The sequence below is a fragment of the Ochotona princeps genome, chromosome 10 (assembly GCF_030435755.1).
Source record: "Ochotona princeps isolate mOchPri1 chromosome 10, mOchPri1.hap1, whole genome shotgun sequence".
Classification (NCBI taxonomy): domain Eukaryota; kingdom Metazoa; phylum Chordata; class Mammalia; order Lagomorpha; family Ochotonidae; genus Ochotona; species Ochotona princeps.
In genome coordinates this window covers 52378080-52396260 of record NC_080841.1, presented here as the reverse complement: position 1 = coordinate 52396260, position 18181 = coordinate 52378080, and the positions used below count along the sequence as shown (strand labels likewise).

Sequence of the window (18181 nt, the reverse complement as noted above, 5' to 3'; positions counted from 1 at the left end):
GTCTCTCCGCCTCCGTCCACTTACAAGCCTCGGGCGGCTAAGCCGGGGCGGGAAGCGGAAGTGAGGGAGGCAAGCGTGCAGGGGCTGCGGTTCGCATGCGCAGTAGTTGGTGTTTACTTCCGCCAGGCCTGGGCTTGCTTCGCGGAGATGTTGCACGTGGGATTTCCTGCATGGGGTTCCTCGGTAGAGTGACGGTGAGACTTAGGTGGCGGGACGTTAGAGAAGACGATGTGGGTCCCGGTGGCGGGGCTTCCTTGCCGGCTGGCGCCCTCAGCCCTGGCCGGCGTCAGTCGACTTTGCGTGTGGAAGACCGCAGCGAAGACGCGTGGAGACCAGCCTCGCCGTGGTTTGTCGGAATCTTCCCCGCAGCCTTTGCCTTGTCTTGAGTTCGGGGATTCGGCTCCTTGGGTGTCCAAGCACCGCCTGGAGCCTAAGCGTTATGTAACCAGTCGGAGACTGGCTGAGACCTTGGCACAAATCCTGCGGAGGACTCAGAAAGACCCTCGGCATCTCTTGCTGGAGTGCAATCCTGGTGAGCAGCTAGCTGGATTGCATTTTCTGGAATGTCCATCACTTGGTCAGACTTTGGTAGCCTGCCTGGATAGAGTGCTGTTCGAAGAGACTTCCCTGTAGGAAGTTTAGTTAGAGACAATGCAACATAACGCCTTGAGCTGTATCGGTAATGGCACCAGATAGTTCTGTGGCAGGTTGCACTTGAGACAGTATTTTTCTAAGATAGACTCATGTTCTCTCTCTCCGCATGTGGCTGCAAGTGCTATCGCCACCCCTGACAATTTTATCCTGTCCTTTCGTGCATCCCCTATAGACAACAGCAGGATATTGAGAACCAAAGATTTATAGACTTTCTGAATAACAGTTTCTGTAGCACCACTTTCTCCCCTGAGACGTCGTTGTTGTCGGTGCTTGATGCGATCTGGGGAGTTATGAATGAGAAAGTGGGAGGCTCCACGCCATCTTTTCTGTTGCTCTTTTCTTCTGAGATGAAACATTGTAACTAAGAGTGCAATTCTTTGGACTGGAAGCAGAACGAAACTGCACTGCCTGGCCCGGCACGGTATCCTAGTGGCTAAGTCCTCACCTTGCGGGCACCAGGATCCCATATCGACGCTGGTTCTAATCCCGGCAGCCCTGCTTCCCATCCAGCTCCCTGCTTGTGATACAGGAAAGCAGTGGAGGACAGCCCAAAGCCTTGGGACCCTGCACCCGTGTGGGTGACCCAGAAGAGGCTCCGGGTTCCTGGCTTCAGCTCAGCTCTGGCTGTTGCAGCCACTTGGGGAGAGAATGATAAGAGAGAAATTCTCTCTGTCTCTCCTCCTCTCTGTGTATCTGACTTTCGAATAAAAAAAAAATCTTTAAAAAATAATAAATAAGCAAAGTGCTTATCACTTGGAATGTTGCAGTGAAGAGATATCTAATTTCTACTTTCCTTACCTGTGAAAGAAAACAGAGCGAGACCTCATTTGGGAGTGTCAGTGAAAGTGAGATAATGCATGTGTAATACCTAGTTTTTGATATCCAGAGAGATTACATTGTGACTTGTGCTCATAAACATTTCCTTCTGTTTCTATCCTAGGTCCTGGAGTCCTGACTCAGGCCTTACTTGAAACTGGTGCCAAAGTGGTTGCCCTTGAAAGCGACAGAAATTTCATTCCCCACTTGGAGGTACAGTTCTGGTTTCTGAAAATAACTTATGTTTCCAGTCAGCAGCCTTAGGGCGATTTAGGGAAGTAGAATTATGTACATAGTTACAGGATCTCTTCAAGGGCCTTGTCATTAATATCCTGTTAACCCTAAGACATAGCAGATGTTCAGTGTTTGTTGAATGAAGATGGAGAGGTACAACATGTGTTCTCTAGGTCTAGCTGTCACTGGGGTTTTGAGACACTTTGGGATACCAAGTATTTCGAAGTGAAGGATAGGAGAAACCCCCAGAAGCAGTGTCAGAACTGAAGTCCAACCTCCACTGCCCTCCTGTCTCCTGTCTCATTCTCCCCTCTAGGTAGTCACGGACACCAGAGTGCCTCTTCACTTAGGAGAGAGAGAGAAACGAGAGCTGTTTTTCCTCCAATGCAGGCCATAAAACCTAAAAAATATTACTTTCATTTCCTTTCATCTTTGTGTAAGAGTCTGCCATTAAAAAATTCTGGGGCCTGGCATGATAGCCTAATGGCTAAATCCTCACTTGGCATGCACTAGAATCCTATATGGGTGCCAGTTCACATCCCAGCTGCTCCACTTCCCATCCAGCTCCCTGTTTGTGGCCTGGGAAAGCAGTCGAGGACTGCCCAGAGCCTTGGGACCCTACACCCGCACAAGAGACCCAGAAGAGGCTTCTGGCTTCAGATTGGCCCAGCTCCAGCTGTTGGGGAGTGAACCAGCGAATGCAAGATCTTTTTGTCTGTTCTGTGTCTATATCTGCCTTTCCAATAAAAATTAATTTAAAAAAATACCTTGCCTGTCTTAGCGTAAGAGTGGGATAGTAGAGTATGAAGCTCCTTGCCTTTTGTACCCCAGAGGAAGCAGTCCCACAGAAAGGCCAAAAAGAATATGAATAGACAGTCTGTGCCAAGCTTCCCCATTTGTCCTTGTAAGAATAGGTCATAGCCTCTTATTGGAGTTGCAGATCTGATTTAATTACAATTAGAAGCTATTGCTTGAATATTTTGAATTAAGCAGATAGGCAAAAGCAGTCGAGGTCCCCACCTTGGCAGGTTTCTCCAGGTTTTCTTCTTCCAGAGTCCCCTCCGAAAGCTGCAGCAGGCTTCTGACTTACATAAAGCTTGCTTTGCTTGCTGTCATGCCCACGTGGACAGTAATCTTCTACATGAGATAACTGAGGTCACCTTCGTCGCCAATTCCCGTAACACAGGGAGGAGATAATGGCTTAGAGCAGTTGCCTAGAAAGTTGAGGGCATATTCAGTTAAATGAACAGAAAAAAAAAAGGCTGAGATATTAAACAAATACGGTATTTAATATTTAGATTGACAACTTTTTTTCCTGGTTGTAGATTGAATGCATACTTTTATGATCTCAGTCATTGAACAAACGTAAATCCCAGGTAGCCTGGTGAATATTGCCCGTTCCACAATATCTCCTGTGTCTCGGTCCCATCCTGATTGTGGGGACCTCGTTTGCCTTTGACGAAAAGTGGCTCTGGGAGCTGCTGAGCTGTTCGCCGCTTCACACCTCAGCACCTTGAACAGTGCATGGTCACGGCCACTTGTTCAGCAGCCTACCATGGGTTGCACAGCACAGAGGCTGGCAGTGGGCTGCCACTGTTGCCAAAGTTAGTACCAATACCTCGGTCACTGTCCTTGTGTAAATCTAGATCAGACTCTTGTCCAGTCCCATTTCTACACTCTTATTCATTAAATCTAAACATGCAAATAGACAGTTTTCTGTCGCCTTTGAATTTTCCTTCTGAAGTCCCCTGCATCATGTAAAACCTTGGGTAGACTAATTGAAGTTTTCCATTTATGTATCTTTTGTTATGGGAGTGTCACTTACGTTGGGTTTGACACCTTTCTTCCCCTGCATTCTGCAGCAGATTGTATGGGTGATTGGGGGCTCAGAGTGTAACTGGGGTCACTAGGCGTGTTTCCCCTCTCTACTAGGCTATGCTCTGCCCCTGCTTTCTGTGAGGTTAGAATCTAGGTGGGGCTAGTGTTAAAATTAGCTTAAGGGGACTATGTAAGCTTTGGATATAGAATTTTGGCATGAACAGATACCATTGCATAGAGCACAGGTGTTATCAACAAGGATTTTTTTGGTGACTCTGCTTCTAATATAGCAGACAAGTTTGCATAGTAAGTCAAGAGTGGAAATTCTTGGTATCATCAGCCAGATTTTTTTTCCCCCTCTTTTTCCTTTCTTTATAAATCTTTAGAATTAATTTCAGAAACTTTTTCTTTTCTATACCAGCTTCCAAAGCCTTGTAAGACAGTTTTATTGGAACATGTGGAATAACAACATTAAGTTGTGAAAATGCCTTTTAAGTCCAACCATTTGTTTTCTTTAAGGAAATTTAAACTAAGCATTATTGGGCCTGGCACGATAGTGTAATGGTTAAGGTCCTCACCTTGAACGCACCAGGATCCCATATGGGCGCTGGTTCTAATCTCAGCAGCTCCACTTCCCATCCAGCTCCCTGCTTGTGGCCTGGGAAAGCAGTCGAGGACGGCCCAAAGCAGTTTGGAACCCTGTACCCATGTGGGAGACCTGGAAGAGGTTCCTGGCTCCTGGCTTCGGATTGGCACAGCACTGGCCATTGCAGCCACTTGGGGAGTGAATCATTGGACAGAAGATCTTCCTCTCTTTCTTCCTCTCTATACATCTGCCTTTCCAGCAAAAAAAAAATTAAGAAAAAAAAAAAAGAAAACAAAAAACTAAGCATTATTGTTCCTGTAGATCTAGCTACTTGAAAAGAATCCAAAGTGATAACCCTGTTGCTGAATTACAGATCTGCTGGTTTAAATACATGAAAGAAAAATGAACACATTAAATTGTTGAAAGACTTAATGTGATTTGGTGAGCGTAGCAATTTCACATTTCAGCTGGGAAGTTGAAAACAAGAAATTAACTGTTTTGGTTTTAAAAAAAGCCCACATTCTGAAGTTAAGCTTCAGATTCATATGACATTTAAGGTGGCACTGAAGTATCTTTTTCTATTGAAAGTCTGTTATCCTGTAACCTAAAGGTAGACTTTGAGCTCCTCAAAATCATACTTGTAATTTAAAATTATTTCAGTGAAAAAAAAAAAGTGAAGATATTAGAAGCTGCAGAGTTTTTCACAGAATTCTTCCTTGAGTATCAACAAGTAAAGTGTTCTTTGAATTCATCTTTTTGCCAGAATGGAAGCGTGATAACATGCTAATACGCTCTCCATCCCTAAGTCAAGAACTTTGAAGTAATGCTGTGGGGGGCAGGGGGAGGAAGGGGGAACGGTGCAGTACTTCTTTGTGGGCATCAAAAGGCTCTCAAGTTTGGTTCTAGAAACTGAGAAGCTTCTCAGGGGTCACACCTGACTCGACTTCCTCCTCCACTCACATCCTTCATCAAAGGAGGCACTCCACAGTACCAACATCTCAAAAAGGAAGCTTGTGTGCTAGATATACACACCGCAGTATGCATCTCATGGTGTACACATTTACATCCTAGAAAGATTATTATAGGAAGAATTGTGCATGTCCATGTAGATAAATGTCAGTTTTTCTGACCAACTGTCTTAACTGACCAAGAATAGAGTTGTTTTTTTGGATCAGGCTGAATCATAGCCCTAACACTTGCTTATTTAGGACCCCTAGGCCATCTACAGCATAAGAGATATTAATACCCACCTGTGCAGAATCTTGAGGAGGTTTCAGTGAGACAGACTTAGATGAAATGCCTAACTGCATGACTGAGAGTAATTCAGGTTATATCCCTTTCCTCTGTCCTCTTCATTCCTAAGTGCATTCTAGTTTTAAAGTGTGATTGCACAATTATCTTTCCTTAAAGATTCATTTATATTTCTTTTGTTTGTTTGTTTGAAAGACAGAATTCAGGGGAAGAGGAGAGGTCCTCCACCTGCTGGTTCACCCCCCCAAATGGCCCCAAAGGCCAGAGCTGACCTGACCAGAAGCCAGGAGCCTGGAGCTTCTCTCCTGGTTTCCCACATTGATGCAGGGGCCCAAGGACTCGGACCAGCCTGTACTGCTTTCCCAGGCCCTAAGCAGGGAGCTGGATCATGTGAAGCAGCAGGGATACTGTCACCCGTATGAAATGCCTGCTCTATGGGGAGGAGGATTAGCTGGCTGCGCCACTGTGGGGGGGTGTCCCACAGTTTTGAGTTCAGTTCTTTATTCTGGAACTTTGGCTGTCATTTATTTCAAGTCATGGAATGGTACATCACAGCTACTAAAGCAGAAGTGTAAAGTGCCCTCTCAGAATATGAACAACAGCAATAATGTGCATTTTTGCTAATCACTAAGGTACTTAGCTCTGCTATAAGGTGCGAAAATCAAGACAATAAAAAGTCTGAAATTTAAAAAAAGCTGAAATATTTTCAAGTTTTTCTAGTGTTCATAAACTGTAGTTAACTCCTCCTTTAGGAAATGAAAATTAAATTGGGGCTGGTGCCGTGGCAAAGCAGATAAAGCTGCTGTGACACTGACATCCCATATGGGACCACTTCCAGTCCAGCTTCCTGCTAATGGCCTGAGAAAAGAGCAGAGGGCCCAGATAGTTGGAACCCTTCACCCACTGGGAGACGTGGCTGAGGCTCCTAACTCCTGGGTACAGCCTAACCCAGATGTGCTATTGCATCCAGCTGAGAAGTGTACCAGTGGATAGAAGATACCTTTTCTGTGTGTGTTTCTCTGATTCTCAGACAAATAAATCTTATTTTAAAAAAAAGTAAAAAAAAAAAAAAAAGTAAAGTACTTGAAAAACTAAGGGAGATAAGTTGAATGACCAACACATAATTGTTAAGTTCATTTTGTGAATCACTCACTGGATTCCTCCTAGAAAAAAGTGATTCTCTTGAATACACCTGCCCTTTAATATTTAAGTTGCTGTTATCTACCATGAAACATGTTTTGTTTCTTTTTATCACCACGGCAGGTGGCTCACAGGTGTGCGTGAACCCACCTGAGGTCTCAGAGTCTTTGAGTAGTGCTTCAGGACACTTCTGCTAAGCGATTATGAAGAAGTCTTTTGAACCATTAAAACTTTTCAGATAAAGGATAAAAATTTCCTGACACCGGTGCCGTTGGCATGGGCATCAGCATGGGCACTGGTCTGAGTCCCTGCTGCACCCACTTCCCCTCCAGCCCCTGTAGATGATCTGGGCAGGAAGTGGAGCATGGTGCCTGCACTCAGGTGGGAGACTTGAAAGAAGCTCCTGGCTCCTGGCTTTAATCTGGCCCGGCCCAGCTCCAGCCGTCCAGGGAATGAGCCTACAAAGGAGGATCTCACTATTTCTGTAATTCTGCCTTTCAGATAATAAGTCAGTTACATCATTCTGTAAAAAGTTTATTGAAGATCATTTTTGCTTTTAGAATGCATGGGAGGGGCAGTACTTTTCCGTGGTAGTAGTGTACTTTCTCCACTTTCTAGACATTAATTGAGTTCTAATTCCTTTGTTAAATTTTAGGTATGTTAGTGCTATTTTTTATACCATTGTGAGATAGTAATATATCTTGAATTGTATGTTTTTGTATTTATTCTTTTTAAGTTGATCTTTGAAGTTATATATATTCTGCAGTTATATATACTCTGAATTTTTTTTAACGTATTCTCTGTCTCTTTAGTCCTTAGGAAATAATCTGCATGGAAAACTAGAAGTGGTTCACTGTGACTTCTTTAAGTTGGATCCCAGAAATTGTGGACTGGTAAAACCACCCATTATGCTTTCACAGGAGCTTTTTCAGAGTTTGGGAATAAAAGCGCTTCGTTGGTCAGCAGGTAATTTTTGTCAGTCCCTAAAAGCAAATACCTTATAATCTGCCAGCTCTGTTTAGCAATCTTCCTGGTTTGTTGACAGGATCTGAGTACAGTTTATTTTGTTCGGTTTATGGACAATGCTCTTACATTGAACATGATGGCATTCTGCTTTTGTCTCCCCAAAGAGCGAGTTTCCATTTAAGGAAAAACTCAGAGACTCGGTTATAATTAAACTTAAGAAATTAATATAGTTTGTTAATTCACTTTGCCTCATTAAAACACAGTCCTAAGGAAAATGTTAACTTAATTTGGATGTGTTTTTTTTTTTTTTTTTATTCCTAACAGCTAACCCCTTAAAAATAATTGGAATCTTCCCAGTTAAAAATGAAAGAAAGGTGCTTTGGAAACTTTTATATGACCTGTATTCCTGCACTTCTATATATAGGCATGGACGAGTAGAACTAAATATGTTTATTAGTGAAAAAGAGTACAAGGTAGGTTATTAACAAAGTACCTTTTGGGATTTTTTGTTTTGTTTTGTTTCGACTTAGGCTTAATCTCTGTCATATTAATTTGGAACTGGACATTTTAAGGGTTTTTTTGTTTTCTTTTTTAAAATTGTGGTAAAATATGCGTACCATAGATGGACATTTCAAATCTTTTTAGAGATATACCTCAGTGGAATTAGGTAAACATGCATAGTGCAGCGATTATCACCAGTGAGCCCCAAAACCATTTCATCATTCTTTATTAAAACTCTACCTAATTCCTCCAACTGTGGTCACCATGAATCTCCTTTCTGTCTTTATTGACTATCCTAGGTACCGTATGTCAGTAGAATAATGTATTTGGCTCTTTGTGTCTGACTTGTTTCACTTAGTATAGTGTTTCCATGTTGTAGGATATGTGGTAATTTTGTGTCACTTTAAGGCTGAATAATACTCCACAGTTTGTGTATCCATTTTATCATTGGACATTTGGTTTCTTCTACTTTGTGTATTGTGAAAAATGAATAGGAGTTTGCAAATATCTCTTCAGGTCCCTCTTTTCAGCCCTTTAGGGTATATCTAGAAGTAGAATTACCAGATCATGTGGTAATTCTACTTTTAATTCTTTCAGGAATTGGAATACCATTTTGTATAATACATGTAGTATTTTGTATTCTGACACATAGTACACAGTGATTTCAATCTCTGCCATTTTTTTTTCAAAGATTTTTTTTATTATTATTGGAAAGCCGGATATACAGAGAGGAGGAGAGACAGAGAGGAAGATCTTCCGTCCGATGATTCACTCCCCAAGTGAGCCGCAACGGGCCGGTGCACACCGATCCAAAGCAGGGAACCAGGAACCTCTTCCAGGTCTCCCACGCGGGTGCAGGGTCCCAATGCATTGGGCCATCCTCGACTGCTTTCCCAGGCCACAAGCAGGGAGCTGGATGGGAAGTGGAGCTGTCGGGATTAGAACCGGCGTCCATATGGGATCCCGGGGCTTTCAAGGCGAGGACTTTAGCCGCTAGGCCACGCCGCCAGGCCCAATCTCTACCATTTTTACCAATACTTTTTTTGTCAGAATACTCAACCTTATGATATGCAGTAATATTTCACTGATTGCAACTTAGATTTACATTTTCGTGATAGTCAATGTTGAGCATCTTTTCATGTATTTATTAGCCATTTATATATCTTTAGAGATATGTTGATGATGTTTATTTTCTTAAAGATTTACAGAAAAAGACATGGGTAGAGATCTTGATGCTGCTGGTTTGCAAATGGCCACAACAGCTAGAGCTGGGCCCATTCAGAGCCGGAAACTTCTTCCTGGTCCTTCAATGGGTGTAGGGGCCCCAAGACTTGAGCCATGCTTCTCTGCTTTCCCAGGCTATAAGCAGGGAGCTAGATCAGAAGAGGAACTTCTGGGACATGGACCTGCATCTAAATCAGATGCCGTCACCACACTTGAAGGCTTAGTCTACTATACCAGGCACTATCCCCAACCATCATGTTTTTGTTTTCTTTTGCTCTTACTATTTAGGTCTTGGTCAATTTTAAGCTAAATTTCATATTTGATGTCAGATAAGCTACTTCATTTTTTTACATGTGGTATCTGGTTTTTCCCAGTACCATTGATTGAAGAAACAAATTTGCTTCATTGGGTGGTTTTGACACCTTTGTCAAAAATCCCTTAACGGGCCCGGCGGCGTGGCCTTGCGGCTAAAGTCGTGGCCTTGGACGCTCCAGGATCCCATATGGCCACTGGTTCTAATCCCGGCAGCTCCACTTCCCATCCAGCTCCCTGCTTGTGACCTGGGAAAGCAGTCGAGGACGGCCCAAAGCTTTGGGACCCTGCACCCATGTGGGAGACCCGGAAGAGGTTCCTGGTTCCCTGCTTTGGATCGGCGCGCACTGGCCATTGCGGCTCACTTGGGGAGTGAATCATCGGATGGAATATCTTCCTCTCTGTCTCTCCTCCTCTCTGTACATCTGACTTTGTAATAAAAATAAATAAATCTTTGAAAAAAAAATCCCTGAACATCAAGTATCAAGCAGTTGAACTTGTCAGGATCACTATGTCTCATCTAGGGATACCTGCGTTTACATTACAAAAAAATCATTTGGCTATATGAGTATGTTTTGAGGGTCTTTTTATAGGCAGTATAAAACTATTGAGTGGGGTAAGTTCAGCCTGTGAGCCTATAGGCTGAAAAAGTCCATGAAATCATTTGGTCTGGGACTGGCACTGTGGGGTAGCACATGAAGACACCAGCTGCAGTGCCAGTTTGAGTCCCAGCTATTCTGTTTCCTATCCAGCTCCCTCTTCTGTGCCTGAACATGGCCCAAGCACTTGGGCTCCTGTCACTCACCTGGGAGGCCAGGATGGAGTCCGAGTGCTGCCTTTGGCTAGACCCACCCATGGCCACTGGGGTCTTATGGGAAGTGCACCATTTCTGTCTTCCTTTCTCTCTGTACTTCTGCCTTTTAGAGACTAAGTAGTCCATATAAATAAGGAAAAATAAATAAATCATTTGGCCTGGCACCACCAAGGCTATCACAGATGAGATCTAAGATTGAATAAATATCTTGCACTAGGAGAGTAATCTGTGCTACTGGTACCTGGAAGCCTTTGTATGCAATTTCCTCCCTTTGTATTCTCTTGTCATTCACTGAGGTAACATCTTGTCCGTCAAGGCTCAGCCTTAGCCACTTTGGGCTCTGATTTTAATAGAGTACCGGAAAAGTACTTCACACACACCTTCTTTTCCACAATATGTGCTAGATATGATTAATTATTTATATAATTACCTATTATTTTTCTGCTCTGCTATGTTATAGAATCCATAGGACAGAAATTGCTTTCTTTACTTATACATAAATATATGTATATATATGTTTTTTTAATTGCAAAGTCAGATATACAGAGGAGGAAAGACAGAGAGGAAGATCTTCCTTCCATTGATTTATTCCCCAGGTGGCTGCAATGGCCGGAGCTAAGCCAACCCAAAGCCAAGAGCCAGGAGCTTCATCAAGGTCTCCCACGCGGGTGCAGGGTCCCAAGGCTTTGGGTTGTCCTCAACTGCCCATCCAGGCCACAAGCAGGGAGCTGGATGGGAAGCGGGGCCGCAGGGACCAGAACCAGCGCCCATATGGGATTCTGGTGCATGCAAGGCAGGATGTTTGCTGCTAGGCTACTGGGCTGGGTCCTCTGTTTCATTCTATTAATGAAAACTTTCCCTGTTGGACCACACAATTAATGGAAATCAGTCTGAAATGCACTAAATTTTAAGTGTATTTCATAGTATCTTTGCAAAGTAGGAGTTTAAAAAGACTTTGAAATAAAGATTTTGCATTTAAGTCTGGTTTTCTTAAAATTCTAGATGGTATTTGGTTATTACTAATAAAAACAAATGTTTCATTTATTATACTTGTATGAAGTATATAATTTTTTATGTCTTTCTGTACTAGAAATTAATGGCAAATCCCAGAAATCCAAGCTCCTATCAAGTTTTAAGTGTGCTCTGGCAAGTAGCGTGTGAGATTAAGGTTCTGCACATGGTAAGTAAAGCGCTTGTCGTTTTCAGCAGAGCCTGTTTGTGGGGAGCATGGGTGTTTGGTGCAGCAGTTAAGCTGCCAGCTCCCACTTGGAGGTGACATGTGAGTGTCTTAACTGCCAGACTCACTTTGGGGATTTTAGTCTTTTAACTGTACATCAGTTATGATTTAATAAACCCACTCTAATTTTGAAACTTTTTCTTTATAGAATTATTTTTCTGAATTTTAGGTTTTAAAACTGTTGGGTTACTTTTTAAAAGTGCTTCATGTATAACATTGTTGGTGCAAGTTAATAATTGCTAACCTGAGATGTCTATTTGTATTTATGTCCTTATACCACATTCAATTCAGTTTGATTAGAAGGCTTTCCTAATATGATAGGATGAAAAAAACCTTTAGTGTTGATCTAATAACCCTTAAGCTACTGATTCTGACTATAATATGGAAATGTTAACTGTTACAAAATCATCTTTCTGGCAAAATTACATTAAGAGTAACTCTCCGTTATTGAAGTAACGGAATTGCTGATAATCAGGGTAGAAATTGGGCCCTTCATTTCTTTATGTGATGTGAGAGAGTGGGAGTTTAGGCTGACAGGATGTTTGTGTCCTGTAATGGAGGGCCTGGGTTGGATTCCCAATTCTGCACACTAGTGCAGGTCCTGAGGGGCAGCAGGATGACGGAAGCCACTTGGTTCCTGCCACTCAACATGCATGGTGACCTGGATTGAGTTCCCCAGCTTTGGAAAGTGACCCTTCAGAGGGAATTCTGTCCCTTGTCTCTCTTTGCCTGTTGAGTAAGCAAATAAGTTTTATTATGTCAAGTTAGACATGATAAAATCATGTGACCTGGATTTAGTTCACAAGCAGGCTTTCTATGAACGTAGTAATAACATCAGACACTGTTAATAAACAGTGGTAAAAGAAGTTTTCTGGGGCTCGGTGCAGTAATCTAGCAGCCAAAGTCCTTGCCTTGCACATGTGGGGATCTTACATGGGTGCTGGTTTGTACTCTGGCTGCTCTTCTTCCCATCCAGCTTCCTGCTTGTGCCCTGGGAAAGCAGTGGAGGATGGGCTTGGGACCCTGCGTTCTTGTGGGAGACCCAGAAGAGGCTCCTGACTCCTGGCTTCAGATCGGCTCAGCTCCAGCTGTTGCAGCCACTTGGGGAGTCATCGAACAAAAGTTCTTCCTCTCTGTCCCTCTTCCTCTCTCTATATGACTTTCCAATTAAAAAAAATTTTTAAAGAAAAGAGTATTTTGAAAAAAAAAAAGTATTCTGAGTTTGATTTTGTTTTTTCTCCCTCAAGGAACCTTGGTCATCATTTGATGTGTATATCCAAAATGGGCAGCTGGAAATGCCAAAGCGTAAGGTGAGAAAATACCTTTCTCTTCATCCTCATTAATGAAACCGCTTTTATTTTCCTTGAGTTTATCTGGTTTTCTGTATTTATTTTGAGTTTGGGTTTTGTTTGTATGGATGGATGGATTTTGCAGGGCAACAAGCACACAAAGTCCCCATCCATTGTTTCACTCTCCAGATGTCCCAACAGCTGCTGATTTGGTAAGCCCAAATCAGGGAGTCAGGAACTCAGTCTGGGTCTCACAGTTGGTTCCCAGAGAGGCCAGCATCTTGCTGCCTCCTGTCATGTGCATGAGCATGAGGCTTGAGTCAGAAGTGAAGCCAGGGTTCAGTTCCCAGGCACTCCGACAGGGGATGGGGGTTTCCCCATCAGCAGCTTAACTCGTAGCCCAAATGCCACCCTTGAACTTTTAGTTTTAAAATGAAAAATTTTTAAACTGTATCTTACTAGTTTTAATAAAATGGTATTATTTTGAAAGAGAACTGTATCTGTCAACAATTCTGCAGTGTAGTAGTAGGCTTAAAGAATATCACTTTTCATCTTTTAAAATGGTGATGCATTTCAAATTTAGGAATTATAATCACTTTCATATTCAGCTAGTTTTTTTTAAGATTTATTTTATTTTTATTGCACAGACAGATATATAGAGAGGAGGAGAGACAGAGAGGAAGATCTTCCGTCCGATGATTCACTCCCCAAGTGACTGCAGCAACTGGTGCTGCACCTATCAGAAGCCAGGAACTCTTCCGGGTCTCCCACATGGGTGCAGGGTTCCAAACTGCTTTGGGCCGTCCTCGACTGCTTTCCCGGCCACAAGCAGGGAGCTGGATGGGAAGTGGAGCTGCCGGGATTAGAACCAGTGGCCATATGGGATCCCGGTGCGTTCAAGGCGAGGACTTTAGCCGCTAGGCCATCATGCCAGGCCCATATTCAGCTAGTTTTAACTAAAAGTGAATTCTTGCCTCATTAATCAACTGGAAATTTGTAGTGCTGCTATTTCTTAGATAGTCAAATTCACCAGTAGGTGTGCAAATCTTACTCAAGGATTAGGAGTTTTATTTTTGTTTCGGTTTTTCCCCATCTGAAATACTAAAGTGGTCCTCCATTTAGTTTATCTGGGGGCTGTTTGTGAGATTCTAATAAATTAGTTGAAATTTCAAAAACATTTTCAGACTCAAGAAGTTCTACTTCTAGGACAGAATGAAAATGTTGGGCTAATTTCAATGTATCACTTCAATCTGAAGATACCATTTATTTCTTCACTTAATCTTGAAACCATAGGAAAGGGGAAAATTGTTCATTTAGAAATGGTCTGATTTCAAAATGACCAGTCTCCATGGTGATTCTTATTCTGTTTATAAGATGTGAGCTATATTGTCTCAAAGGATAGATTAGGAGGATGGGCATTGAGCCTATCAGGTAAAAGGCTGGTATCTGGTATGTTCATTGTGCCCCAGTGAGTTAGTGCACTGCTTAATCACCAATAGCCTATGAGGAGTGCCTGTTTCCAGTCGTGACTACTCTGTTTGTTTTCCCCTAAATAGAATTATTTATTTTATGGTTTATTTTATTTTTATTTGAAAGGCAGAGTTTACAAAGAGAAAGGAAAGACAGATCTTTCCTCTCCTGGTTCATTTCCCAAGTGGCTGCAAAGTGCCACGAGCCCCCTCCCTGTCTCCTGCATGGGTGCAGGGGCGCAACGACATGAGGCATCTTCTGCTGCTTTCACAAGCCATGAGCAGGAGGCTGGGTCAGAAGCTAAATAGCTAGGACTTCAACCAGAGGCAAAGGAGAAGTTTAGCTTACCACGCTACAGCACCAGCCCTGCTCTGCACTGCTAACTCAGCTTCCTGCTAATGTGCTAGGGAGGCAGTGGTTGATAGCTCATGTCCTCAGGTTCCTGTCACACACATGGGAGGCCCAGATGAAGTTCCTGATTTCAGCTTGGCCTACCTTTGACTGCAGGCATTTAGAGATTAAACCTGTTGGTGGAAGACCTCTTTGTCATCCTGCCTTTTAAAAAATTAATAACTCTTTAAAAACTAGACTATCCGTATCAGAATTCTCGGGATATGATTCTCAACTCCTAACTCCTGCTTCCTACTAATACAGACTCCAGGAAACAGGGGTAACAGTGCAACTAGTGGGGTCCTTGCCATGTTGACCGGTGTGGGTATTTGGAAATTGAACCACTGAGTAGAAGCTCTTGCTGTCTTTCAAGTAAATAAACAAAAGACCAGAAAGCAAGTTTTTAGGCAAAGAGAATAGAAAAAAATGTGGAGGGTTAGATAATATCAATAGAGACTTACCCAGTTATCTTCCAGAATGAACAGACAAACGTGAGACTTTCACATTTTTTGCAATGACAAGATCTAAAGCTGAGAAAGTATTTTGGGACAAATTTAATATGTCATTTTTGGTAAAGATTTTATTGAATTACTGAAAGGTAGAGTGACAGGAAATGGGAGACAGAAAAATCTTCCTTCAGCGCAGACAACTCCAAGAAAAGGCCCAGGTAAAGAGTGGCTATGCTCTCTAATGATTGTGCCTTCCAACACACAGCTTGAAGGAACAAATGCACGAGTGTCATGCTCTGACAGTCATTTATGATTAACACAGTTTGTTTTCCCTTCTCTCCAGGATTCGTTAGAGCTAATACAACAGAACATGTATTTTGTTCAAATGACTCCTCGTCGAAATTTATTTACAGAAAACTTAACTCCTGTTAACTATGATGTATTTTTTCATATGGTAAAGCACTGTTTTGGGAAGCGCAGTGCAAGGCTAATAGAACATTTAAAGTAAGTAAAAAAATAAAAAAATTAACAATAATCGCAGTGACATTGCAAGAATTATTTTTTCATTAACGTGTGTTTTTTGTGTTTTGATGAAGAGGGTGAGGTTAGCATGTTTTCACTGCTGTGTTTCTTGCTAGTATTTCCTTCTTTTTGGTTTTCCACGTTGTTTGCACTGAGCTTCATTTTTTTCTTTCATAAAGCAACCACTGATGCCTCTTAAGTTGCTGTATCTTTCTCAAAGTATAGGCCAGATTTAACTCCAGGAGGGACTAGATGCTTATCACTAGCAGGAACAAAGAAAGTCAACATTTTTGGCGCCATATCCACTGTCCTCATCTTGCCACTGCCTCTCTGCAGTGGTTCTGTTTCCTGAGCAAGATACAGATCAATACCAAGATCGTCTTGGTCTTGTCCTAGGTCAAGTTTTATATTTCCATCTAAAGCTTTATACAAATTTTAGGTGTTACCACCTGATTTATATCTATGTAAGGTATAGTTTTTACATAGAGGTGATGCATACAGTTGTGTAGCTTGTTCATTGAACCTTATTGCCCATTCAGTCATTTCAGGTATTATCAGAGGATGGGTTAAATGTTAAAATAGGGCCCGGCGGCTTGGCCTAGCGGCTAAAGTCCTTGCCTTGAAAGCCCCGGGATCCCATATGGGCGCTGGTTCTAATCCCGGCAGCTCCACTTCCCATCCAGCTCCCTGCTTGTGGCCTGGGAAGACAGTCGAGGACGGCCCAATGCATTGGGACACTGCACCCGCCTGGGAGACCCGGAAGAGGTTCCAGGTTCCCGGCTTCAGATCGGCGCGCATCGGCCCGTTGCAGCTCACTTGGGGAGTGAATCATCAGACGGAAGATCTTACTCTCTGTCTCTCCTCCTCTGTGTATATCTGGCTGTAATAAAATGAATAAATCTTTAAAAAAAAAAAGTTAAAATAAGCCATAAATGTGATCATTTATTTTATAACTTTAAACTATTGGCTGAATAACACTTATAAAAACAAATGTTAAAAATGGTAGACAAGGCAAGAAAGGTTACATGTTGTCTTCTCACCACCACTTTGTGATGGCAGCTATTTTAAATGAGAATAGCAAGAACACAAAAGGAATAAATGTGGTAAGCCATCATGGAGAATGTTAAAAGTTCCCCTGGATATCTCTGTGTATTGACCAAGGTTATATTTAATATCAAAAAGTGCTAGAAATCATAAGATGGCCCGAGGACTTGGACACTGCATCCAGGTAAGAGACTGAAGGAAGCTTCTGGCTCTTGGTTCCTGGCTTCAGCCCAGCCCAGCTCTGGCCATTGTCATTGGCTGTGATGTTAATCAGCACATGGAGCATCACTGTGTCTGCCTCTCATTGTCTCTTTCTTTTTCTGTAAGTGTACCTTCCAGATAAATAAATCTTGGAGAAAAAGAAGAGCTGAAAGTATTTTCCACCAAAGTATTCTGTTAATCCGTTACTTGTCAGAATCTTATTTATGGTTGCTTGCTAGGCTAATATATAAGAAGTAATGATGTTTCCTGTTTTAAAATTTGCTCACCAATGATTATGTAAAAATATGAAGAATGATTCCCTGTTTGAAAACTGCTAAATAGAACAAAAATTGTCTGTACATATTAAACTTTTTTTCTTTCTAAAGATTCACTTATTTTTATTGGAAAGGTAAATTTTCAGAAACAGAAGGAGATACAGAAAGATCTATCTGCTACTTTACTTCCCAAGTGGCCACAGCAGCCGGAGCTGAGCTCATCTGGAGCTAGGAGCCTCTCTTTTGGGCCTCCCTTGCGGATTCAAGGTCCTAAGGCTTTGGGCCATCCTCAGCTGCTTTCTCAGGCAACAAGCAAGGAGCTGAATAGGAAGTAGAGCAGCCAGGACACAAACTGGCACCCATAAAGGATCCCAGCACTTGCAAGGGGAGGATTAGCCCTTTGAGCCATTGTGCCAAGCCTGGCAGAATTTTTTTAAAGCATAGATGTTAAATTAGATCTTTATGTAGAGTTGATTACATGTTAAATCTCAAGTATTCATTTTTGTTACAGAGTAGCTGTAAAACTTTAGAAACAAGCAAAACTGTAGGTAGTATATGGAAGCTCTTTAACTAAATAAAATGAATTATGTATAAATTAGGCATTTTAGATTTTTTTTTAGAAGCCATCTCCATCATAATGGATAGTTATTATCCAGAAAATTCAGTTTACTTGTATTTATTTTTCAGGTCATTGAGTCCAGTTGATGCAATGGATATATTGATGCAAACAAGAAAGAATGAAACAGTGAAGATAACTGAAATGTATCCTCAAGACTTTAAGCGCCTTTTTGAAACTATAGAGTGTTCCAAAGATCATAGCTGTAAATGGCTATATGATGACAGCATGGAAGACACAGTGATAGGAAACTAGACTGTAAAGACATTAGCTGGAACAGATTCTTCATTTAGAAATTACAACATAAGTGAAAAGGAACTGAGTTTGGAAACCTTATGTCCTTTCAACACAAGAAAGCCATTGTTTTGCATG

The 18181-nt window shown here is 42.0% G+C and overlaps 1 protein-coding gene across 1 annotated transcript; it reads left to right on the top strand.

The window, feature by feature from the left end:
- The first annotated feature begins 86 nt into the window (after positions 1–86).
- On the top strand, positions 87–18181 carry TFB2M (transcription factor B2, mitochondrial). Its single transcript, XM_004578849.3, has 8 exons — positions 87–532; positions 1595–1683; positions 7312–7465; positions 7790–7938; positions 11407–11496; positions 12801–12863; positions 15495–15655; positions 17881–18181. The coding sequence occupies exons 1-8, from the start codon at positions 229–231 to the stop codon at positions 18062–18064; spliced, it is 1194 nt and encodes a 397-aa protein (XP_004578906.2). The 5' UTR covers positions 87–228; the 3' UTR covers positions 18065–18181.